General features: G+C 51.3%; 1 protein-coding gene across 3 annotated transcripts in view; it reads right to left on the minus strand.

Moving 5' to 3' along the window:
• The window catches only part of Gramd4 (GRAM domain containing 4), a 77539-nt gene that overhangs the window by 32340 nt on the left and 19664 nt on the right, over positions 1–25535 (minus strand). For 2 of the 3 annotated variants that reach the window (XM_041672390.1, XM_041672391.1), the window contains exons 2-3: positions 11935–12145; positions 3723–3843 (exon numbers count right to left, since the gene is read on the minus strand). In XM_041672390.1, coding sequence (XP_041528324.1) covers positions 3723–3843; positions 11935–12145 — 332 coding nt within the window. Of the gene's footprint in view, positions 1–3722; positions 3844–11934; positions 12146–23344; positions 23434–25535 lie in introns of those variants that run through there. The other variant, XM_041672389.1, reaches the window with a different exon arrangement.

Genomic DNA, 25535 nt, shown 5'->3' on the forward strand with positions numbered 1-25535 from the left:
ACCCTGGCACTTTGTTTATTTCTGAGACAGGCTCTCACTGTGTAGCTCTGGCTGGCCTCTAACTCACAACCACCTCTTCTTCCTGAGAGCTGGCATTAAAGGTGTGCACTGCCACACTAGGGTGTTTGTAGATTTTGGTGTTTGTTATGACAGTCTTTAGCTCTGTATCCCAGGATGGCCTCCAATCCTACGGTCCTCCTGCCTCTACCTCCTGAGACCTGCATATACCATAGTGAGATGAAACAACTGAGTAAGATGGTGCTGCCTGCCTCTGAGAACCAACTGTCATGAGTAGAAGACACAGTAAAGACTCCCTGAGGTCCAAAAGCCACCCAGGAGTCCTAGAGGTCTGCTCCTTCAGAGTCTGGACTCAAACTTCCCAAGCCCTGGTGACTGTAATGGCCAAGGCATGAAGGCTGCCAGCTATGGTGAGGACCCTGTAATCCTCAGTTGTCCTGTAAGGATGACTTCTACTGAAAAGAGCCAGAACTGCCTTGAAAGATGGTCCATGCCAGCAGCAGGGTGAGAAGTGTTTGTGAGGGGGCTCGAACAACTTGTCCTACTGTGAGCAGGCTGAGAAGTCAAGGCTGAGGCGTCTAGAGCCCAGAGGCAGGACTATAATTGCATACACAGGTCATGATCACAGTTTGTTCCCGGGGCTTCTGATGACACAGTTCTAAAACACCCAGCGGAGCAGGCACCCCTCTGGTCTCAGGCGAAATGTTCTATTCATATTCAAAACTGTGACACAAGGCGGGGAAATCCGTGTATCCAGCTTTTCCCACGGGAACCACACCTCAAGGCAACCAGAGAGCAAAGAGAAAGTTGTTTTCAGAGATGCACCGGCTAATCAGTGGAGCAAGAACAACAGACGTACAAAAATGACCAGTGTGAGCACTCTGACAGACTGACTGAACGGGCTGGTGTTCTCCCAGGACACCCCAAGACCAAGCTCTCAGCACAAAGGACATCTAATTGCCCTAGAGAGACAAGGGGCAGGTAGAAAGAGACAAAGACAGGGGACCAGGGGTGTTTGTACTGGAGGGGGACGACAAAGGACCGCCTCTGGAATGAGAGGAGACATGTGTGACCCATAGACAAATAACAGTTTATAAAGGTAAAGGGAGAAATCCCACGTTAGGGTGAGGAGCTTAATTTTAAGAGGGCATATTAGTTAGGAGAGTCAAAGGAGGCTTCTGATTGCTGGACTTCAATACTTTGATAGGTGAACCTTTGTTGTAGTCAGTTCAGAAGGAGGAAGTGGCCAAATAAGGGACTAGACCATGGTGACTAGCTTTAGGAATGTGATCTCATGGTTTTTAGCAAGGCAGAGGGAATTGGGGAGAAGGACAAAGCCTGCCAAAGCCATGTTTGCCATGCTCTGGCTGGCAGAGTCCCTTCAGAGACCGCACTTAACGATTGCTGTGACCTCAGGGACAGCACGCCTCAGGGCAATACAGAGCAATACCATCAAAGGTCTGCCCCCCAAGACCAGTCACAGCCACCACTATGGAGGAGGGACAACAGACATGGGGAGTCCACAGGACACTACTCTCACAGGGGGCGCTCCAGCTTTGGTGAGCTAGCCACCCGGGGTGAAGGCAGGAATAGAGAGAGAAGGCACCAAAAGACTGAGGAGATACGCCAGCCGTTCCCACCCACGGACCCTGACGAGTATCAATTCAAAGTTGTCAGAAATCATGAGCCTATCTATCGGGGAAATCCGAGCTCCAGTCGGTCTCAGCTGCAATCAAGGAAAGCTGTCTGCTGTTCTCCTTGCCATCCTGGTCTCTCAGCTTTTGTCATTAAAACATATTGAGCTATCTACTAAAATATTTACAGATGAAGCCATAGAGCGCTGGCTGGGATTCGCCCAACACGCCCAGGGGAGGAGGGGCGACAGCCAGCCTGGCTTAGAATCTGCTCCTGCAGAAGCAGGTATAGAGTCAACAGGCGCCTCCGACATGCTCTACTCTGAGTCTATGTATCTTCAAAAATCTTTCATTTAGGGGCTGGAGAGATGGCTCAGCGGTTAAGAGCATTGCCTGCTCTTCCAAAGGTCCTGAGTTCAATTCCCAGCAACCACATGGTGGCTCACAACCATCTGTTCTGGCCATCTCTTCTGGCCTTCAGGCATACACACAGAAAGAATATTGTATACATAATAAATAAATATTTAAAAAAATCTTTCATTTAAAACAACAATAACAAAAACCTGCCCAGAGCTGCCCCCACACTGTCAGGGTAAATGCTACAACACACCTTAGGAGTGACCAAGGAGCAGGATGAGATAGTTCCTTGGGCAAGTCTGAGAAAAGAATTGTGGGAACGATCCTAGGACACCAACCATGCTGTCCTACAGAGGAACGGGCAAGGACACACTTTCAGACATTTTTCCTCATGATCCATCACCCTTAGAGTCCCCCACTGCCTCATCCCCATGGGGGTCTGGCTGGTTCTACGCTGCACTTTCAAACTCTTCCACAGTGGGGCGAGTGCTCAGGCAGCCCTACACCCTGGCATTGGCCTGGACTTGCCCCACAGATTCTCAGTGACCAGCTCTGGGCAAGCAGGACTGACACTCTCTTCTCAGAAGCCTCGGTGCCTGCAGAGCATCAACCGTGACAACACTATCTCACATCGGGGCCACAAGCACGGGCTCTGGAGCTAGCCAGGCTGGTTTAAGTTCTTACTACTCCCACCATGTGGTAGGGTGACTCAGTCATCTGTGCCTCAGTTTCCTCGCCAGGAGGACACGGAAGTCAAGAGAAAGACCAAACGTGAGATGCTACTGGATGGTGACTCCAAATGCTCCTGTTTTGCCAAAACCACCTCCTCCTTACTTCACAGATCAGAACCTGGCCAGCGGGAGCCATGAGGGGAAAGGTTCCAAGGTGCCCCCGCAGACCCAGTGTGTAACAGGACAGATGGCTTCAGATTCCTCAAAGGAGCTCTGAAAAGTCTGAGTAAACTGTGCTTGAATCACGGAAACCAACCAAGTTCATGAATAGGCCCCTCCTTTCCCAGACTCCTGATGCTCCCTCATCCCACCTGCAAAGCACGGGCCAGGGTTGGCTTTTGTGAGGCAACAGGCAACAGTCACATGTTCAGAGGGGAAGTTATCATGTGGGGACGGCCAAGTCCATGTCTATCTCTGTCCAAGCCTATCCCCACACGCCTATGTTCACACCTATCCTCCCACATCTATGTTCACACCTATACCCACACACACTTATGTTCACACCTATGCCCACACACACTTATGTTCACACCTATGCCCACACACACTTATGTTCACACTTATGCCTCCACACACCTGTGTTCACACCTATCACCCCACGTCTATGTTCACACCTATCACCCCACTTCTATGTTCACACTTATCACCCCACGCCTATGTTCACACCTATCACCCCACGTCTATGTTCACACCTATCACCCCACTTCTATGTTCACACTTATCACCCCATGCCTATGTTCACACCTATCACCCCACGTCTATGTTCACACCTATCACCCCACGTCTATGTTCACACTTATCACCCCACGTCTATGTTCACACCTATCACCCCACGTCTATGTTCACACCTATCCCCACACACACCTACGTTCACACATGCCTGCCCCCACCCACACCTGTCCCGTGGCCACACCATAGCACTCCCAGTTCGGCCTTCACTCAGCAGTGGCCCATCCCCCCATAAGGACTTTCTTGTACTCACGAAGAAAGTGCTTTTCCAGTAAGGCAATTTCCAGATGACCCTTGATCTCGTTCAGCCGATCGAACTCTGTCCTGCTAAAGTCCTGGACACCTGTTGCCATGATGAGGGTCCCTGGGCCAGCCTGGAAGGAAAACACCAAGAGTTCAGAGGGCCACACTAAAGCAGCCTTGCTTGATCCCAGTTGGTTTTAGGGGGCCCCAGAGCCTTGGGATGGCAGCTGCAACCTCTGGTGCTTTAATGAAGATGGACCACAAGGAAGAGCACATTACCGTCAATACAGTGGCCCTAGGGCCCCAAGAGCATCTTTCTGAACATACGGGACAAAGAGGCATGGGCTCTACAACTGTATGCCAGCTCACCCGCTCACCTCAGGATCACAGACAGTGTGGATCTCCTCACACCTGACACAAGCAAGGTCTTAAGAAAGAACACACACAAACATCAAACCCTACATGACAGGGACACTGCTCAGTGGTCAAGACACTTGCCACACGAGGATGAAGATCAGAGCTTGGATCCCTAGAGCCTACATAAATCCCAGGTGGGCACGGTAGCCTACTTGTAATGCTAGCCTCAGAAGGCAGAGACAAGGAGTCTCCAGAGCAGACAGGTTAGCAAGAGTCACCATCACTGAGCTCTGGGTTTGATTGAGAGACCCTGTAACAGTGAATACAGTAGAGCAATGGAGGATGATTCCTGACATCAACCTTGTGCCTCCACATGCACACGGGTGCACATGCACTCTCACACATACACACACACACACACACACACACACACATCAAACATGCGCATCACACATAACCACTTAAAAATGGAAAGGGTTTAAAACAGTAAATAAAGTGTTAAATGTCATTTTAATGTTAAATGTTATTTTGTTTTTGAGATGGTCTCATAATACAGTCCAGACTAGCCTCAAATTCATGATCCTCCTGCCTCCACCTCCTGAGTGTGTATCATCATCCCCAGCCAGCACTAAGCCTCGCTATGATAGCAGTACTGACTGGTACTACAGAGGGAAAAAAACCATGCCACTGTCCTGGTGCTTGCAGTACACAATGACTCAAACAGAGCAGATCTCTTAGTGGTATCCCAAAGGTGTCTATCCCACACTGAGCAGATCAGAGGAAAAAACAGCTAAATGGGTCCTATGAGGAGCCAAGATGAGCACACTCCACACCAGGCCCTTCCTGTTGGCTCCCCAGAGAGCAAATTCTATCACTGTCCTGTCCACTGACTAAGGACTGGCTGTAGTCACAGCTCCCACTGCCAATACCACTGACACAGCTATGCCTCCTGCTGACCACAGGAAAAGAAAGCAGCCCCACCCATCACTGCACAGCCCCCCAGGCCACAGTGGGAACTCACGTGATTATCTCACAGCTGGACCCTGCTATCAACATGGCAAAAATGGCACACTAGAGCCCTGCAAGCAACAGAGGGGACCTGACCAGCTTGCTGGGCTCCCAAACCTCTCCTAGGCAATAGGACATGGGGAGCACTGTGGATATGTGTACCCTTCGGGGGGCATAGGATAAAGGGGCAGGTAGAGACCAGAGGCTCTGCACGAAGCCCCTCCAGTCGATGGATACCTTGCCAGGGCGTCTGGACTGCACTTCCAGCTGTCTGCCTATCAGGATACCTGATGGGGATATGGACCTGGTCCCTTGGTATAGTGGCATGGTGAAAGCTTGGGGTGGCTGAAGGCACAGTAATTTCTGTTGTGTGGTCTACCCAAGGGGTCTTCTGGTTGTCACTCCCCAACTCAATTTTATTGTATAATAAATCCAGCCAAGAGGCACCTTTTCTAGAAGAGCTAGGAGCTCACGAGTATCCCAGCACTCTAAAACCGCTGCCCAGGACAAGAAAACTCCCAAAGAAGACATGCATCACCACCTGTGTCCTATGTCACATAATAGTGGATCCCAAGAAAGCTCACCATCAGGTGGGAAGCCCCCCAGCCCAGAAACACCATGCAGACATCTGTCCAGAGGTGGCTCAGTCCCAGTCAATGCCAGACTAGACATACTGAGCCAGGAGAGTCCACTGAGACTTTGCAGTGCTCAGTGTGCAGGACTCCATATACACAGGCTATGAAACTGCCAGTCAAAACCCCACATGGCTGCCTGTCTCTAGCTCCTATCTTCTCAAGTAGCCCCTGACACATCAAAGGCAGACAGATAATAAGATGTTCGTGAAGGGACAATCATACAATCTCAAATGCAAACTTCAGGACACATGCGATGTGCTCATCTTTAACCCAGCTCTGCGCCACATGACCAATGGTCCTGGCGGGCACCTAATTCCTAACTCTGTCCCCTCTTGATCTCCCATGGCTTCATCCACCTCCTGAACAGGAAACAATTAAACGTTCCCTCAGAGTTTCTACCCAGGCTTGTGCTAGCATGTGCACCCTGATTTCCTTGTCTCCATCTCTTCTCCGGCCCTCTTGTCTATGCACCTTCTCTTAAGTTCTCCTTGTTCTCTGTGTGTCTGAGTCATACCTAGCCTCCCTACCCCCAGCATGTTAAGACAAGTCCTATCTTAGGAAGGAGGTCATCAATGCTGAATTGAAATAGGATCCAGCAGCCCAGGAACTCTGCAGCCTTGTTCCCCCCTCATCGCTAAGAAATGCCCCATGTTCTGACTGCGGTCTGATCTTGCCTACAAGGAAACTGTTAAATGTTTCACTAGCTCTGCTCACAGCACCAGCAAGCTTACAGCGGGGGTACTGTGTTGGGCTTGGCAGGCCTGTCTGCTGCCACATTTGTCAAGGGGCCCTGCAGCAGGAGTCCTAGGGAAGCCAGGCCATAGGTATGGGCACAGCCCATGCAGGATAAATGAGGCCCTGCCCAGAAGATACCCAACTGTTAGGTAATTGCTATGAGTTACATAGCAGAGAAGACCCCATGAACAAGAAGCAAGCACTACCCAGTACAGATATCCTGACTGTATGTGCCAGCCCTCTAGCAGCAGAGCCAACTCCGGATCCCTGGCTGTCCCAGCTACGGAATCTACAGGTAATACCATCTTTCAAAGCCCAGGAAACCAGACTCAATGATGCCACTCTATTCCCAGCATGCCAGGCTAGGAAGGGTGGACCCCAAGTGATGAGAGCAAGAAGGGAAGCTTGAGAGGAACCAGGGCCTCCCAACCTGGAAGGGAGCAGGATGGCCACACAACAGGCAGGCAGCAGGTGCGGAGGCTGGCAAAGAAGGCAGAGGGGGCAGGGACAGAATGGTCAACCTGATGAGTTCAGCAATCTCCTGCCAAAAGCAGCCAGTTCATCTCTAGATGGCAAGTTCCACTTGAATGCACCCATTTACATCCCTGAATGGGTATCCCGGCACCCAGGTCTCAGGGTTTCCATTCAGCTTGTGAGTTCTAGTGGCCTCCATACAGAAGAGGCCACAGCTCAGGGGAGTCCCCTGACCCCAGCAGCAGTGAAGCTAGGCTTAAGGGGCCTGGCCAAGTGACCAAGGTCTCCAACAGAGATGACAAGCCTCCAGGGCATTGTGCCGAAGTTCTGAGCTGAATCCTCCATGGTTCCCTAGCTGTCCCTTTCTTAGACTCACGAGGAACAACTGTGACCTGGAAACCAGGGGCCTGGACATGAACCGGGGCCATGACAAAACCACTGTAAATTTACATAATAAAGTGAGTATAAAGATGATCATCTCTCTCATGATAAAAAGCCAGGCAAGCTGAGATGTCATTTTTGCCTGAATTAGCCCGACACGGGAATTGGAGGGAACCCGAGGTGGGGGTGAGGGAGCATGGGCCTCTCCACCAGTCATAGGGATAAACTGTACTGCCTGGAGCAGGGCAGCTCTCAGCAGCCATTGGAGGCCCCGTCACTTTTCACAGGAGTGGGATGTGGCCTATATGGACATGTGACTCACAGACCAAGCGATACTGCAAACTGGACGGCACCAGTGTCCCTCAGTGGGGAGGTCATTAGAAGCAGATTCCACAGTGGGAGCTTGAGTGCCTGCTAAGTGAGGCAGCTCAACATCCCGCAGAGTGCTCCACAGAGCGTGGGTGAATGGGGCATCTGGGCCACCTCAACCAGGGGAATCCACAGACCCCCCCACACATAGGAATGGAAAATGGCCCTGTCCCCTGGGAAAAACAGTACAGCAGTCCCTCAGAAGCACAGGGCCTCCACAAGACCCAGCAACTCCAGATGCAAACAGATGTTTGTGAGAAACTATATTCCCAGGTGTTCTGTTGTTTGCCAGAGCGCCAAAGTGGAAACTAACCTAATGTCTACCAGTGTGTGCATGGATAAGCAAGCATGGTCCATCCAAACCCTGAGGCTTGTTTGATTTATTTTAGGGGTTTGTTATTGTTATTTTGTTTTGTTTTTGAGACAGAGTCTTGTTATGTAGCTACAGCTGGCCCAGTACTTGCCATATGACCTGGGCTGGCCTTGTGGTAATCTTCCTGCTTTGGTTTCCCGAGTGCTGGAATTAGATACATGCCACCACTCCAGAAGATTATGCATATAGATACACTTGGGACTGAATTCAGGCTCTTGTGCATGCTAGGCAACCACTCCATCACTGAGCTATACTCCCAGACCAAACCACAGGACCCAATTCAGCCACAAAAAGGCAAGAGAAAGCCAGATACCAATGGCCACACACTGTGCCAGACATTTTACAGGAAAATGTACAGAATAGGAAACACCAGACCAGTGAAACAGCTCATTAGGTAAAGGCACCTGTGGCCTAGTCTGAGTTTGAATCCTGTGGTAGAAGAATCAACTCCCACAAATTGTACTCTGATCTCTATACACACACCATGTCAAGCACAAGAACACACACAGATGATAGATAGATAGATAGATAGATAGATAGATAGATAGATAGATAGGTGGGTGGGTGGGCGGGCGGGCGGGCGGGCGGACGGACAGGCAGACAGATGTATACAGACAGTTCTTGAAGTCATGGAGATCTGTCTGCCTCTACCTCCCCATGTTCTGGGAATAAAGACATAAACCACCTTGCCCGGGGGGAATTTTTTTTTTTTTTTTGAGACAGGGTTTCTCTGTAGCTTTAGAGCCTGTCCTGGAACTAGCTCTTGTAGGCCAGGCTGGCCTCGAACTCAAAGAGATTCACCTCCCTCTGCCTCCCGAGTGCTGGGATTAAAGACATGCACCACCACCACCGCTCAGCTAATTTTTTACATATGCCAAGCTACAGAGATGTAGCAGACTGGCAGTAGGCAGAACTGAGGCTGGGAAATCTACCAGTGACCATTAAAGCATACACAGCCCCTCTTGGGATGCACAGTATAAAGTGTACACTAGAGACTGTTGACTCAAACTCATACAATGGCCCCCGTAATGCTGCAAGGGTGCTCCTATGAGGGCATCAAATCAACCAACCAGTGAGGCCTCTGTGCTGCTGCCTGGGCTCCCAATCTCTCCAGGAGGCTATAGAAGGCAAAGGGTTATTGCACCCCCAAGAAGGAGTAACACAGGCGTGGAAGACTATCTACCACTGCACTCTGACCTGGAGTCCCTGGAGAGAACTTATTATAAGACCAAGGCCCTAAAAAGAACCTGGCCTGGGAGGAGCCTCTGAGCCACTCGTTTATGGGTGCTAACGCCTACCTGCATGGTAACAATGATCCAACTAGTTACCAAGCTCACTTAAGCCTCAAAGCATGCCCAGAACAAACACCAACATGTCCCTTTTTTAAACTGTGGGTGCTGAGTGGTGGGTGAAGGCCAAATAGCATCACCTGGTCCCTCTACAACCAGTGAGCCGGCACTCTGCATAATGCCCTGAGCTAGGGCTGAACCCATGCAGGGAGGTCCCTGGAGCAATTTCCCCACAGGGCTCCCTAATTATGGAAGACACAAGAGCCAGGGTCCCAGGTCTGACCTTGCCAAGACCTCTGCAGTAGCTGCTCTCAGCTGCACCCCAGGATGCCAAGCCTACCTCCCAAATCAACACCTCTCCCGGGACCTTCCTGTCCTACACATCAAAGATGGCCCATCCAACTAGCACAGCGCCCTGGCATGTCCCTTCTTGTTCTTCTGCCTCCCTTAGGAGCCCACATTCTCCAAACTATACTTCCAAGCTAGTTACCCTAAAATAACTAGCTTTGGCACTGTCCCTCCCAGTAGCCCCTAAATCCAGATGTTATCTCTAGTTAAGACCCCCAAATCCTGCAATCTCTCCTCCCATTTCTCTAGTCAGCACAGAACCTGCGCCTTCTGAGCCAGCTCCCTTCTGCCTAAGGTCAACTCAACCACCATGGTACCCCTGGAGACTAGCACACACCAGGAACCTTTCCCCTGTGATAAGCAAGGTAGGATATGGAAATATGCTCTGTCCACTCACCAGGTATCCCAATATAAACCAATGTTGCCCAAAGTTGCCACTAAAACCTGGCCTAAAAGAATGTGCCACTCCGTACCTAACTACCATCAAGCCTATGTGTGCCATGAGGGTCACATGGCATGTAGCCATGGGCTTGCTATGGCCTCAGAATCTCTGTTAGCCCCCTGCCTAGCTATGTCACCAGCAGGAGGTCCAGGGATGGCCAGACATCACAGGTAGGCCACATAGGGTAAGAGCACCTGTGGTCTGCATAACAGGAAACTCTAACTGCAGTCTAGCTAGCCCCTGTAGCTGCTAAGTGGCCAAGTGAGCCTGTGACATGGGGTGGCTCTCCACATACTACCCTCTTCTCTCCGCAACACCTCATGCACACACTCAGTAGGTGGACCCAGGTCCAGTCCTACTACTTCAGTCTACTACACAATCCTGGTTAGACACACAGAGTGACAGCCAGAACAGCCTCTGAATGGGTTCCTTTGGCCGCTGAACCATGAATCTTGTATTGTGTGTGTGTGTGTGTGTGTGTGTGTATGTGTGTGTGTGTATGTGGAGGCACTCAGGTATGCATGCATGTGTGTACATGTGAGTGTGTATATGTACGTACATATGTACATGTGCATATATGTGTGTGTGTATATTTCTGTGTATGTATGTGTGTATACATGTGTATGCATGCTTGTGAATTTGTGTGCACACGTGTGTAGGTGCAGGGCAAATCTTGAGCATCCCTGAGATGCTCAGCCCAAAGACTTTCATCTCACCCAGACTTGTAACTTGCACACTGCATACCAGCACTGGACAAGATATACATTTCTGTCCTCTATTGCTCTGTATGTCACCTGCAAAAGGCGCATGGCTTTTTGCAAGCTAGATGCTTGAACTCTGGGAACGGCACCCGTCTAATACACCAGGAGGTTAAATAGGAAGGCAAATGACCCCACCCACCTGGCCAGGCAGCATAGGGCACACAGCCAGGCTCTTAGGAGGCAGCACTAGTAAATTATTAATCTTGCCAGGAGCAGTACACAGTCACCATCCTATTATGAAGCATTAATAATATAGGAGCTAGGGGAAGGCCGCTGATCGCAGCCACATCTGGAAAGAGTACCAGGCTCAGGGCTGAGACGGAAAACCAATGGTCATCAAGTACATTCAAGGATTCTGGGGTAGCAGGGAGGGGGCTGAGTCAATGTGCACACCACAGCCAATCTGAGACTGAAGAGACCTGTCCAGAAGAGAGACTGCAAGGTACTCACTGGCCCAGCTAGACTCTCACTCCCCCGCCCGACACCCATGAAATACAAGCTCAGGAAGGCAGGGGCCCTTGGTTTGTTCACACCAAAGCTTCGCCCTGGCTAAGGCTCTTCAGTGATACCTGATGCCTGGACAAAAGGCTCCTTGCCACTGGCCACTGTGTGGGCTAATGAAGGCTCAGCCAGTGGCTGGGTCAGTGACACACATCCTGGCATGGACAGACAAGCAGGGTGCCAGCAGCTTCTAGACCAGCCTCACCCTGCCCCATCCCCACACCAATGTTCCTGAAGGGGTCAAGCCAGGCTACAACATTGTGTTTATGTGAGAAGCTTCCCCAACACCCAGAAAAACCAACAAACAAGACAAAGCAATGCAGTGTCTAGACAAAACTTGATACAGAAGTCCCACCAAAATAAGGACCTGTCCCAGCTGACGCTGCATGTTGAAGGAAACAGGCAACAGGGGACAGAGGATTGGGCCTCTGTGTATGTCTAAACTGCCTGGTCAGGCATGAATCTTCGCTTGGCCACCTATGAACGGGGCATGCTGTCCTTGCTGTCCATATCAAGGGATGCAAGACTCGGGGACTTGCACATACTCACAGGGTCCCTGAGCTCCTCACTGTCCCGGGGTGAGGGCCGTGGTGTCTTCAGAGGGATCTCGTCTCCACACTCGGTGTCCGAGGCATTTGGGGACTCGGCTAGGTCAAGGAAGTCCTCTCTCTTGTGGCCTCTGAACCTGATCCTATCCAGCCTCCTGAGCATGTTCAGCACGGCACTCCTCGGCCTCACCTGGACATGACGGGAGGGTTCCCTGCAAGAGAATGGAGCACGTCAGTGGCTGCCCGCTGCCTGTTGCCCCTGCCATGTTTGGTTCCAGCTCTATATTGAGGCTGACAGTAAGCACCCAGCTCTACAATGAATGGGCACATATCACCAGACCAGTCACTACCCAATCACAGACGACATGGCCAGCTGCTGAGGTTCTTCCTGTGCAAAGTCCTAACAGAGCAGAAGAAAGCCCAGGCTGTCAGGGGGAGCCCTCCTGGCCACAGGGAGGGTCTAGTCTGGGTCACCACAGGGTATAGGGACAAATAGAGCTGGGAATGAAAAGGTTGACCACTCTCCAAAATGCTAAGAGTTAAGATTGGAAACTGGTTACATACTACTGCCTGGGACAGCACCAAGGATGGGCTGGAGCATCACCTCTGCCTCTGAAGACACCCTGCAGAAAAATGGGCAGGGACAGAATCCATCCATTCTTTTGTCTTTTCAACTTTCCCCCCTCGCCATCAAATACTGGCTTGGTCTTGGAGACTCAGCTCCCACAACAAAGCCCCTCCTAGAAATGGACTTAGAAGTTAGGCAAAGGCCTGGTACCATGTCACGTTACATGCTGTGTGTCGCATACAAAGCTCATGTAAATTAACAGACAATATGTACCAAATGATGGACACCCCCGGAGGCCTGCTCTCCGCCCCTCTATCCTAACTGGACCAGGAGAGCCATAGCAACCCTCAAAATCCCCAGGAGGTAGGGGGAAGGGCTGTTTTTTCCCAGTGTCCAGCTGGCTTCATTCCCAGATAGCACGGATAGCAGGGCTGACAGGCAGGGGAGGGCCCAGTTCCAGTCACACAGCTCCAGGTCTAGGGCTACAGGTCAGGATCCACAGACCCCACCCTGGCATCTTCAAGAGCCCTGGGGCCCCAGGGTGCAGCACAGTGAAATGCCTGGGCTCCAACCTGCTCCACCCTCACCTCCTTTCCGAGCAGAGACGTTTGTCTCTGAAACAGAAATAATCCTGACCAGGCCAAAGTATTCTGGGAATTCAAGATGACACATGCTGAGGGCCTGACCCCAGGCCTGGGCCTAGGCCCAGTCAACCACAGGATTGTTTTCACGCAAGGAAAACCAGGGGAGTGAACTGGGTGGATTCAGTGCAGCAAGGCGGGAAGAGCTTCCTGTTTGGGGCAGCAGCACGGAAGCCCTCGGTGGACACAGACTTGCAACAGACAAGCCTGCCTGCCTCCAAGGCTCCTGCTCTCCTTAGCCTACAGCTAGACTCACTAATGGAGGAACCTGTAAGACCTCGGTCAGAATGGATCAGACATTGCCCCAGAGATCAGTTGTCAGAAAGCTTGCCTAGCATGGATGGAACCGTGGGTTCAATCCCCAGCACTGTGGTGATACCTGCCTGTCATCCTGGCATTTGGGAGACAGAGGCAGGAGGATCAGGAACTCAAAGTCATCCTCTGCTACACAGCAAGTTCGAGGCCAATCTGGACTACATGAGATCCTGGGGTGGGAGGAGAAGGAAAGAAAAAGAATTTGCTCTGCTCTGAACTGCAGAACGCCAGAGGGCCTGAGGGCCTCTGAGTGTGAGCAGACACCCAGGGGAATGGAATCTAACCTACACCCAGTGTGGTGGGTGGGACAAGCAGTCACTCAGGATGGGAGCACACGCCAGCCACATGTAAACATATCATATACTGGAACTATGAATTTCAGGGGGGACCAAAGGGACATTAAACTCAAGCTACCAGAGAGGAGATAATGGTCTACACTGAGGGATGGAGAGGAGGGGCTGGACAGATGGCTCAGCAGAGTTGAGAGCACCGGCGGCTCTTCTAGGGGACCAGTTTCCAGCACACACATGGTGGCTCACAACCATCTGGAACTCATTTCAAGGGATCAGGTACTCTCTTCTGACCTGTGCAGACACCAGGCATGCACATGGCGCACACGCATGCATGCGGACAAAACACTCTGATACAAAATATAAAATAAATAAGTCTAAAAATTTTTTTAAAGAGACTGTAAAATAAATTTACAAAGTAAAAAAGCATAGACTGCTGCTAGACAACTGTAAAAAACAAACCCATAAAAAGCTCAAACATTTAAAAGTAAAAGCATCCACACTGCAATAGGGATCGCAGAAAGCCGACCTGAGTGAGAGATTCACATTTTCCAGGGCTGCGTGACTAAACTGGGGTGGAGTGGAGGACCACTTCCTAGCTCACACAGAAACTGGCTGAGTTACCGAACAGGAAACCAACACACACTAATACTACAGGTGATTCGGGATCTTAGGACACAGAAGTCCGCAAAGTCAGTGGTTCTCCTTGTGGGATCTGATCCCACTACAAATACAACGGAGCAAGCACACCTTGTGTGTGGAAAGGTGTATCGTTGTGTATCACCCTCGCTCACTACCAGCCGTGCTCCGAGCAGATGGCATCTACTGTGGCCTCATACAGGACACCAGTTCCAAAGAGCCACAGCCCTGCGGTCACACTGTGCAAACAGGTATGGGAAGACACACACTTCACCAGGGTGCTGGCTCTGAGTGACTTCAGTGAGTCTCTCTCCAATGCCCCGCGGTGCCTTCCAATGTCTTTGCTCCAGCGGTTTATTTACTATGGTAAGATGCACACACCACACTAAGTACTTTTAAGGGTGCATTCGGGGACATGAACTATATCCATCCATCCTAGAAGGCTTTGCCTTGTAAAACTCCAACCACCTTCCCTCAATGAACACCAGCACCCCAGCCCACTTCCAGGAATTTTGGTGCCTATGGCTTTAATTGAGAAAACTAAGATCAGGGGCTGGGGAGAGAATCCCAGTGTGTTGGTGGGCTTGCTAACAAGCATGAGGACCCGAGTTCTAATTCCCAGCACCCGTGTAAAAAGACAAGCCCAGCCACGTGCACACCTATAACCCTGGTGCTGCAGGGACTGGTGGCAGGAGGCACACTGGGGCTTGCTGGTTGCCAGCCTAACTCTAGTATTAATGACAGACCTTGTCTCAAGGAACTAAGGTAGAGTGTGACAGAGGACATCTGATGTCCTCCCCTGGCTTCTGCACATGCATGGGTACACAACAAGCATATGGGTGCACACACAAATAAAAAGAAAGTGAAAAAGAAAAAAGGAAGATAGAGAGCAAAGCAAAGTATAGGGTCAGCAACCTGGCACTGACCTCCTTTTGCTCTGTCTCTGCTGCTAGAGGCTGCAGAGAAGGGGGGTGGGGGAGAGACTCCCATGGATGCAGGAGGGTACGCACCTGGGTGGACACAGGCTACCTAGAGGCTGAAGGCAGGAAGCATGCTTTTACATGGAGTTCTGGGCCCCATGAGGGCTCCCTCAAGAGGGTTCCCCGGACTGAGACTCCGGAGTTCCTTGGAACTAGGGTCAACTTCTCTACTAAGCTGCAGCAAGCACATGAGGAAAGGAGACAAAGGTGCCCATCCAGCCTGCCACCACCCAAAAGAAGGCACGGCAGGCTGGCTACCCATGGGAGCTCAGGCTCCCAGCCACCTGCTCAGCTCCACACCTGGGGTCCTGCTGAGCAATTCACACAGGTACTGAAGGGAGAACCAGGATGTATAGACTCTCCCCAAGTAAGGAGAATCGGAGGGCCTCTTCCCAGCCCCTCCGCTCCCCTTTTGATACCCCTTAGTTCCTTCAAAAAGATGAATTCTTCAGGCTTCAGCAGCAAAGGATCAAAACTCAAGTCACCAGAGACAGGTCCCTTCTGACCTTCCCAGGGACATCTGCCACCCCCACACTGGCATCCCCTGCTAGCTGGAACACTGCCCCAGGGTGACCGCACCTCAACGCCAGCTGCAAAGGCCCTGTTTCCAGATGACATGAATTTGCAGGCCACTGTTCAACTACACACATCACCCGGATTACAAAGGAGGAAGCCTGGACCAAGGTTGCCTGGGGCTGCCCACCCTCCAAGGCTGGGTGTTGATGCAATGGGCAGAAGCATTGCCCACCAAGCCAACATTGTGCTCAAGTCTCCCCTGCTACCCTGATTCCAGCTGCTATGTATCCTCCACAGGCCCCTCCGAACCTCACTGTGTTCAACTGACCACCACCCCTAGGTCATGGAAGGAGGTGACTCTTTGGCCTATAGCCTAGTTATTCTCCCTACAGCAGGATCCTCTCACGAATCCACATCCCCCACGCGTACCCCACATCCCCCACGTGCACCCCAGCCCTCCTTGCAGCTAGCTCCCTCACACCTGTTCCCTTCGTCCTGTCAAATTCTGTGTAGTGCAGTGGCACTTCCTGATAGGGGACACTTCCTTTGTTGGCTCCTTTGGTGTCATTAGGTTCTCAGGTGGCCTCTCCATCCCTCCTCGGACTCCTCCCAAGGCTGCACCAGACTCTGCCTTGACTGACTGACCTGGAGAGGCGTGTGCCTTTCTGTCAAGATCAAGGCAGCCTCAAATGAGCAGATGCCACCAGGAGCTCAATGCCCTCCCATAAGTCACAGACTCCCTCAAGGAAGTGACACACACTCAGAGTGCACTCTGCCACGCCATCAGCTGGGCCATTCCTGCATTCTATCTGGAAGGAGGCGTGTTTAAACACACCCCCAGCTACAACTATTTGGGGGCATGTTTCAAGGACGCATGTAGTTGCCAGCCTGAGAGCTAGGCTTGGCACCAAAGGTTTGGCTGGTCTAGGATCTGCAGGCCCTAGCAGGGAAGGACAGTGGGTGCTCTCTAGGCTCCTCCAGCTCGGGTGGCACGCTGCCAGCTGCCCAGACCCGCAAGTGAGCCCTGGAGTGTTACCACACACTGCACTGGCAAGCCCTGAATGGCTTCCAGACGCACAAAGGAGGCAGTGTCTGAGAACCCCGGACTTGGGAACCACAAAGGGCTTTATTTCCCTTTCCAAGCCCAGGACTAAGAAAATAAAAGCAGCTGCCAGTCTCAGCACTTGGCCTGAGAGCAGCTCTGGCTCACCTTCCTCCAGCCGAAGCTCCGCTCTGAATTCGGAGTCTGAGTTTGGATACACAGATCTATAACCCACGGCCCACAAGCTGAGGCCCTGCCACACTCTTCAGCCCTCCTTATCTGGTAGCTCTCCCACAGATCCTGGGATAAACCACATCCTCTTTCCCATTGGACGCCAACCCTTGCTCCTGCGTAACAATCCCAGGGGCCGCCAGCTGCAGAGCAAGACTGAGCCACCTGGCCCTCAGCCAAAGCTCTGTCTTCTTGGGAAGGTGGCCCCTAAGCCTCGAGAACATGAAGGGAGTTAGACTTCCCATGGTCAGGCAATCACATCAGTCAGCCGTGTAAAACACTGGCCCCTCAGCATAACAGCCATTACCATTACGGTCATCAGCAGAGTATCTGAGATGACTTGCAAAGATCTTCTGATGTAGGTGGGTCTTCTGTTTTGTGTTGATTTTGTTGGTTAAATAAAGAAATTGCCTTGGCTCTTTGGTAGGACAGAAAATTAGGTAGGCGGAGTAAACAGAACAGGATGCTAGGTAAAAGGCAGTGAGGTAACCACCATGAAGCTCCAGCCCGAGATGGACGTGGGTTAGAATCTTCCCGGTAAGCCACAACCCCATGGTGATACACAGATTACTAGATATGGGTTAAAGCAAGGTATGAGAGTTAGCCAAGAAGAGGCTAGAACTAATGGGCCAGGCAGTGTTTAAATGAATACAATTTGTGTGTTGTTATTTTGGGTGTAAAGCTAACCATGTGGGAGCCAGGCAGGACAAAAAGCAGACCTGCTTGCCTCATCACTACAATCTTCCTTTACAGAAGAGGGTGGAGAGGGTCCCTAGAGCCTCACCTCAGATTCCAGCAACTCCCTCCTCCCCTAGCTACAAGTAATTCAGCCCAAGCTGCAGGTGGTCCTTCGGTCTTGGGAGGTGAGAGTAGGCTTATACAGTAACAAAGCCTAATTGAAAGGGAGACTCCTTTTATGGAGAAACTCATCTATTCTGGACTCAATTCCCAGCACCCACGTGGCAGCTCACAACCATCTGTAAACTCCAGCCCCTAGAGGATCCAGCGCCCTCTTCTGGTTTCTAGAGGCACGGCATGAACACGGTACACAGACTGACATACATGCAGGCAAACACTCATGCACATAAAGCAAACAAGGCCAAGTATATAATGATTCTGCTTGTGTTCAAGCTTCCAGCTCACAGGGACTTTTGGGTGGCATAGCTGTTTCGAGGTCACCCACACTCTTGTAGGCAGTAACCCTTCTCCCATATGCTTAAGTAAGCCCAATAAACTCATTGGCTCACCAGGCTGGACTTTGGCAGAACTGTTCTGTTTTGTTACTGGTGGCCTATATGAGGCAAGTAATATTTCTCTCCAAGAAAATGTCATGAAGTAACTGGAAGGGAGAGGGTGGAGCAACAGAGGGTTCTGAGACTTTGTATGGTAAATGGGGTCAAGGATCAATAGGCAAGACCGGTTCTAATCCACATCCCAACCGTACCTATGGCTTGCTGGCTGCCCTGACAACGACAGACATAAGAACCCCAACATGCACACAAAGCTACCAACCAGCACATTTCCCTAAACCAACATGCATCCCTGAAGCCAGGGCCCCTCTAGGGTATTACCTAAGATCCTGTCCATACACCGCCATCTGCTCCTGGCCACTGTCATTCCAGCACCACGTTTGGGATGTTGCCTCATACCTAATGGCCTTCAGGTCCACCCAGGCTCAAGGTGCATCTGGGAGCCACCTCCTGCACTCTAGATTCATCCCATGGTCCGGTAAGCTGTGCAACTGAGGGGAGCCCAAATGCACTTGACTTGGGGACCTGAATGTTAAGCTGGCCTTGTTGGAGAAGGTGTAACACGGGCAGGCTTTTCAAATGCCCAAACCATATGGGCATAGTGTGCATGCCTTTTACCCCAGCACTGGGATCTCTGTGAATTCGAGGCCAGTTTCATTTACACAGTGAATTCTAGGACAGCCAGAGAGAGTTACATAGTGAGACCCTGTCTTAAAAAAATAAAAATTAAATAATAACAAAAAAACCAAACCGTACACCATTCCCAGTTAGTGCTCTCTGCCTGTGGATCAAGGTGTAAGCCCTCAGCTACTGCTTCAATGCCATCCTGCCTGCTTGCTGCCGCGGTCCCAGCCATGATGGTCATGGCTAACCCTCTGAAACGGTGAGCCCCAAATTAAACACTCCACACTCACTGCACAGAGCCCAGACAGAAGTCCTGTGGCTGAGCCAGGCGGTGGGGACGATGGCATGTTTAGAAATCCCAGCACTGTTCTCACCTCCCCTAGGCCTTCACAGTCCCCGAAACCAAGGGGTCTGACTCCAAGCAGGGAGCTTTCCTCCAGTTTTCAGAGAACACAACCCTCTTTGCAACTTCAGCAAAGCAGCTACAGTCGGAATGTCGCTGACAAGTACAGTCACTTCAGAACGTCTGCCCCCTTGCCTGAGAGCCAGCATCTCACCTGGTGGCCCCATTCTCAGCTGACAAGAACAAGCTCCCCAACCATCCATCTCCCCCCGCATACATGGGATCTCCTTTAGTCTCCTGGTCGCCACATTAAAGGTTGCTACTGCTAATCCAACTGACAGATGGGGAATCTGAGGCTTGAGAAGGCAGGCAGGGTAAGAGGTCCTTCAGCAGCAATATAAGTTGATCCCAACACACTCCAGAGCTCCAAGCCCAGACATTCTTCCCAGTATAGCCCTCCACTGATGCATCCACCACAGATCCCTGGGCCTTTGAGACAACTCAGTGGGAACCTAACAGAGCAGCCACACATGGGCTCATTTAAGAAAACACAGCTTAGCCGGGCGGTGGTGGCGCACGCCTTTAATCCCAGCACTCGGGAGGCAGAGGCAGGTGGATCTCTGTGAGTTCGAGGCCAGCCTGATCTACAAGAGCTAGTTTCAGGACAGGAACCAAAAGCTACGGAGAAACCCTGTCTCGAAAAATCAAAAAAAAAAAAAAAAAAAAAAAAGAAAACACAGCTTGCCGGGCGATGGTGGCGCACGCCTTTAATCCCAGCACTCGGGAGGCAGAGGCAGGCGGATCTCTGTGAGTTCGAGACCAGCCTGGTCTACAGAGCTAGTTCCAGGACAGGCTCCAAAGCCACAGAGAAGCCCTGTCTCGAAAAAACCAAAAAAAAAAAAAAAAAAAAAAAAGAAAGAAAGAAAACACAGCTCACAGGAAAACCTGCATCTCAGCAGGTAATTAAGCAAAAACCCCTATTACGTAAGTGACAACACTCGGTGACAGGAAACCTATGCAAGAATTCCTCACTAGCGAAGCATTCTTTTACCGATTCCAGTCATCCTCCAAGCAACCAGGAACAGGGAGGATGGAACCAAGGAGACATCTGGAGGAGACACCTTCTACAGTTCCTAGATACAGCCTGCCTCCCTTCCCCGGCCCACATTCCAGAAAGCAGACTCTAGCAGCACCCTTGATGTGAGAGCATGCAGCTCTCTGCACTCACAGGGCTCCACAGATGGTGCTGTGCAAAGCCCAGTGCCATGTGGGATGGGGGCCATCTAGCCCCTGCCCAATTACCTGTCACAGTGCCAAGAGGCATGGCTGCACGTGTGTCGACAAACATTTACAATACCAGGGGGGATGCAGGTAGCTATATACACCTTCTGTCCCAGACCAATGTATCTACGAAGAGTAAGACCTCCCACAATGGTCCTAGGAGTTACTGAGCCACTAAATGTTTGGGCAGGCCAGCAAGAACCTCGGCCCTGCAACCGGCACTAGGGTTCCAGTTTCGAAGGCCTGAGGAACGCACGTCCTGAAGGAAGGGAGCAAAGCCCAGGAGTGCTTTACATAAACCCAGGCTACAGAGACATGAGAAGTCAGAACGAACTCACATGCTACCTACCACTCACCCTCTCATCCCACCTGAGCTGTGTGCTGGACCTGAGGCCAGAGAGCCTACAAGAACAGCATCAGCCATGGGTACCGGGAGGAAAGCCATAGTGAAGAGTCACAGTGCCTGGGGTGACAGGGGCTATGTCTTACTCTCCCAGTCAGGCCCACAGTTAAGAAGGCAGCATGAGATCCAGACCGGACTAGGACAGGATGGACAGCTGCTTGAGGGTTCAGTCAGAGGCCGGTCTACCCAGGATTGACCAGCACCTTCTCAGAGATCCAGCTGGCTCCTCTATTCATGGTGGCAGGCATATGTAGGACACCCGATAGTCAGCAAGGCCCATCAGGGCATTGGACCAAGTACCACCACCTAGAGACTCTGGGCCTTGTTCCCAGACCCCTGCACAACTTCCATGTCCCCAGGGCACACTGACTGGTCAACTGGATCCAATGGTTTGTTGACCTAGCCAGTCTCCCAGTGTGCATCTCTGCAGGAGTTACGTAGAGGATTTGAAAACACTCCCTTCTGCAGGGAGGAGGGAGGTTGGTGAGACAAAAGCTAATGAAACTTACACAGTTCAAAAAGTTAAAAGACTGGCAAGGCCCCTCCCGGAGGTGATAGAAGCGGCACTTTCTGGGCAGTGGAGACTTTCCAACTGGCCAAGCTGTCTGCGCTGTGCAGGAAACTCCCAGCGTGGTAGCTTTTCTGAGTCATCACCATGCTAGGGTGGGCTTTTTGATGGTGCAAATGCCTTTGAGTCTCCCCTGCTCCTGTAAGTAACCCCAATAAACGCACTGGCTCACTACACTAGTTCATGTCTTTGGTCTACCGCCCATGCCTGTATCTGAGGTGAACAGAAGTTTGCTCATGTCTCCCCATACACAACCAGACACAAGTGTTGAGCTGGAAGCTCCACCCCAGTAGGACTCAAGCTCTGCCCCCTTTGAGAAAGCCCACCAAGCGGTGACTCCTCCCCCACAGATGCTCAAGATCATGCCTACAGGCTATTAAAGACCCAGACTCTAGGGCTGGAGAGATGGCTCAGACGTTAAGAGCACTGGCTCTTCTAGAGGTCCTGAGTTCAATTCCCAGCAACCACATGATGGCCCTCAGCCATCTATAATAAGATCTGGAGCCTTCTTATGACATGTGCATATATAATAAATAAATAAGCTTAAAAAAAAAGACCCAGACTCTAGACCTGTCATGTGATTTCTCTCCTATCTTTTCTGAGATAACCTGGGAGTTGCTTTGCTCTGTTCATTAATTCAGCTGGACTCAACGTATTACATTGGTGGAGAAACCCACAACCGGGAATTTTCAAAATACTTATCAATAAGGGCTAGCTAGCATCAGGTAGGTGGGAGCCAGGTAGAGTTGGGAGCTAGCCCAGTGAGCCCTTAACTGAACCAACTCCAGCCTTAAACAGCTTCCCAGGTAAACAACCTGTGAGCACCAAATGAGCTTCCCCTCCAGCTCCTCCTGCTTTTCTCAGCTTGGCTCAGCTGTAGCCAGAGGCCATGGCAGCCTGAGACACAGTGGGGCTTAGACCCCCACGCAGACCGAGCCCTGAATAAGTACAGACCCAGCACTATCAGTGTAACTGCTACCAAACATTATATGTCTAAAACAACACGTGGCAAGGAGACAGTTCCCACCTGCCTGGCAGCCGGGGACCCCTCAGCACCCTTCACTTGTGGTCTCTGCTTTAAAACTCAAGTTCCACAAATAGGAGAAAAACTGAAAAGCAACTACAAAGCCCTGCAGGTATGCCTGACACCTACAGCCCGCACAGCTAAAGCCTGCATGATGCAATCGGTGCTGGCTTTAAGGCAGAGTCTTCTGGTGGCCTGAGGGCAAGGTGGCAGGAAGACTCTGTTCCAGGGAGAGCTAGACTGCAGGGGCAGCTCCAGGCCAGCCAGAAAAGACGAATGAAGTGCGTGAGGGCCACCGCTCAGGAGCACTGCAGACAAGCTCCTAGTAGGGCTTCTGGGCACCTGCTAGGCCAGGCGTGCTGTTGGTTGTTTTAAATTGCCCTTGTTTAAGTCAAGATCTCCTGCTGGAGTCCAGGCTGACCTGTAATTCACTCTGTACCCATGTTAGCTTCAAACTAGCAGCAATCCTTCTGCCGTAGCTTCCAGAATGCCAGGAGTATAGGCATGAGCTTTAGGCACACTTGAGTTCTGGTGCTGGGGTGAGCGCAAGATGAGAGGTCTCAGTGAGGAGAAGAGTGGTCCTGGCCTGAGGGTTAGCCAGTGACAGCCAAGGAGGGCCACCCTACAGGCCACACCACTGAGGGAAAGAGCCAGCTGGTGGATGTGCAGGGAAAGGAATGGCCAGGGTCCTCTTACCAAAACAAACCAGAGAGGAAATGGCAGAGGCAACTTCTGTCAAGGATCATCTCATTCCGAGCACAGCATGGGGCCCCAAGTGTCCTGTGACCCACAGAGGAGAAATGGCAGTGGTTCCCCCAGCTGACCTGTGACTCACAGAAGAAAGAAGGCAATGGTTCCCCCAAGTGACCTGTGTCCCATAGAGGAGAGAAGGCAATGGTCAAGATTCAGGAAACAGGGTTGGGCGGTGGTGGTGCACGCCTTTAATCTCAGCACTCAGGGGACAGAGGCAAGCAGATCGCTCTGAGTTTGAGGCCAGCCTGGTCTACAAGAGCTAGTTCCAGCACAGGCACCAAAGTGGGGGGAAAAAAAAGATTCAAGAAACAAAACGGGCCGGGCGATGGTGGCGCACGCCTTTAATCCCAGCACTCGGGAGGCAGAGGCAGGCGGATCTCTGTGAGTTCGAGACCAGCCTGGTCTACAGAGCTAGTTCCAGGACAGGCTCCAAAGCCACAGAGAAACCCTGTCTCGAAAAACCAAAAGAAAAAAAAAAAAAGAAACAAAACGGAACACAGGTGGTGGACACAGAACCCAGCAGGCAGCTCAGGGTACATCTGGGAGGCTCAACCAGATTCCATGGGGCAGTAGAGGTGGCAGGAATTAGCCATAGGTAATCACTCCATCCAGCCACCAACAATCCAACGCCAACTACACCCTGCCGGAGACAAGCACCTGCTTGGTACTTCTCAGGCCGTGCCTCAGTGAAGCCCACAGCAGCAGTGTTCCTGGCTCCTCTGTCTTTAGACATGACATGCACTATTTTAAAGAAATGAAGAAAGAGGACTTGGGGAAGTAAGCCACAGTTATCACAAGGCAGAAGATGGAATCTGGCCTTGCTGCTCTAGGACTCCTCTGGGGCCAAGACAAGGTGTGAGCCCAGGTGTGAGGCACGGTAAGTGGTGTGTGTGTGTGTGTGTGTGCGCGCACACACAAACAGTCACAACCACAGGAGACCATGGAAAGCATCAGGAAGGAGGTCCCTGTAAGACTGAAAGCCCCAGTGACCCTAAATTAGCAAGCTAATTTCTGAGTTCAGGTGCAAGAGAACAACAGGGGCTGAGGTGCCCGTATACCTCTGTCCATAGCAGAACACCCCCAGAGGTGAACATGGCCATATTCCCCCTGCCCATCACAGGGGACCCTGTGGAGAGCTACAGGGATGCTGGTGCCCCTCTTCACTGTTTTCCTCTTCATTTTTCTAAGTGAACATGTGTTATGTATGCTGACATGTAATGGAGCTGTGGTGGACATTCTTCAATAAGTTAATAAATATTTTGAAGTAATTTCTGGTACAACCCACATAAACACAGCCCTGGAATATCCTCAGCCCCTGAAGGCTGTAAAGGAACCAAGGCCAAGGTGGAGCCCAAGCAGGAAGGAGTGGGAGGCAGGAGGGGTGGAAAGCAGCCTTAGAGGCCTCCCAGATAAATACTAGGCAACCACTGGACAGCCCAGCAATGGCCTCCGACCCACCACCTAGGTTTTGGAAGGCTGAAGTGGGTCCCACAAGGATAATCTGGGAGAGGAGCCAGTGTCAGGAGGGTCTCACTTTAGAGTAGGAAGGCAGAAGAGACCAAGACACCATTCAGGAACCATCACAGGGCCACTTAGGGCAGCCATCTCCTTTCCAGTCACAGCCAGAAACAGCCCTGATCCATCTCTAAGTTACTAAGATATCAGGACCTCTAGTCTGCCTCATGTACCTCGTAGAGGACCCAAGAGTCAGAGTAAAGGCTGGCGGTTGGCTCCTTGTATAAACTTCACAGTGTGATCACTGTCCAGAGCACACACCGATAGGCAGAGCTTGGGAGAAGTTGGCAACGAGGGGCAAGGCCAAGGAAAGGTGGGTGTTATCCTGAAGGCAAGCAGGTGGCTTGGACAAAAACAGATGGTGCCAGGATGGAAACTAAGGGGGTGGAGAAAGCGTCAGGGCTAGGGCTCCTCCCTGTCCTGGCCTGTGGTCACTGTGCATAAGGGCTGCTGGAAAGGGAAGAAGACATAGCTGGGATACCTCCAGGGCTTCAGTAACCCAACTTCATCTTCATTCAGGTTTTTATCCTGATATTTGACTCCATTTTATTAATAATAAAAAACTTAGATAAATTCTTCATACGGCCATCCAGTCTAACAGACTACACCAGCCCGGACT

This window comes from Microtus oregoni, unplaced genomic scaffold, assembly GCF_018167655.1.
Source record: "Microtus oregoni isolate MIOR12 unplaced genomic scaffold, Mior012 000022F_ref0000154, whole genome shotgun sequence".
NCBI classification, from domain to species: Eukaryota; Metazoa; Chordata; class Mammalia; order Rodentia; family Cricetidae; genus Microtus; species Microtus oregoni.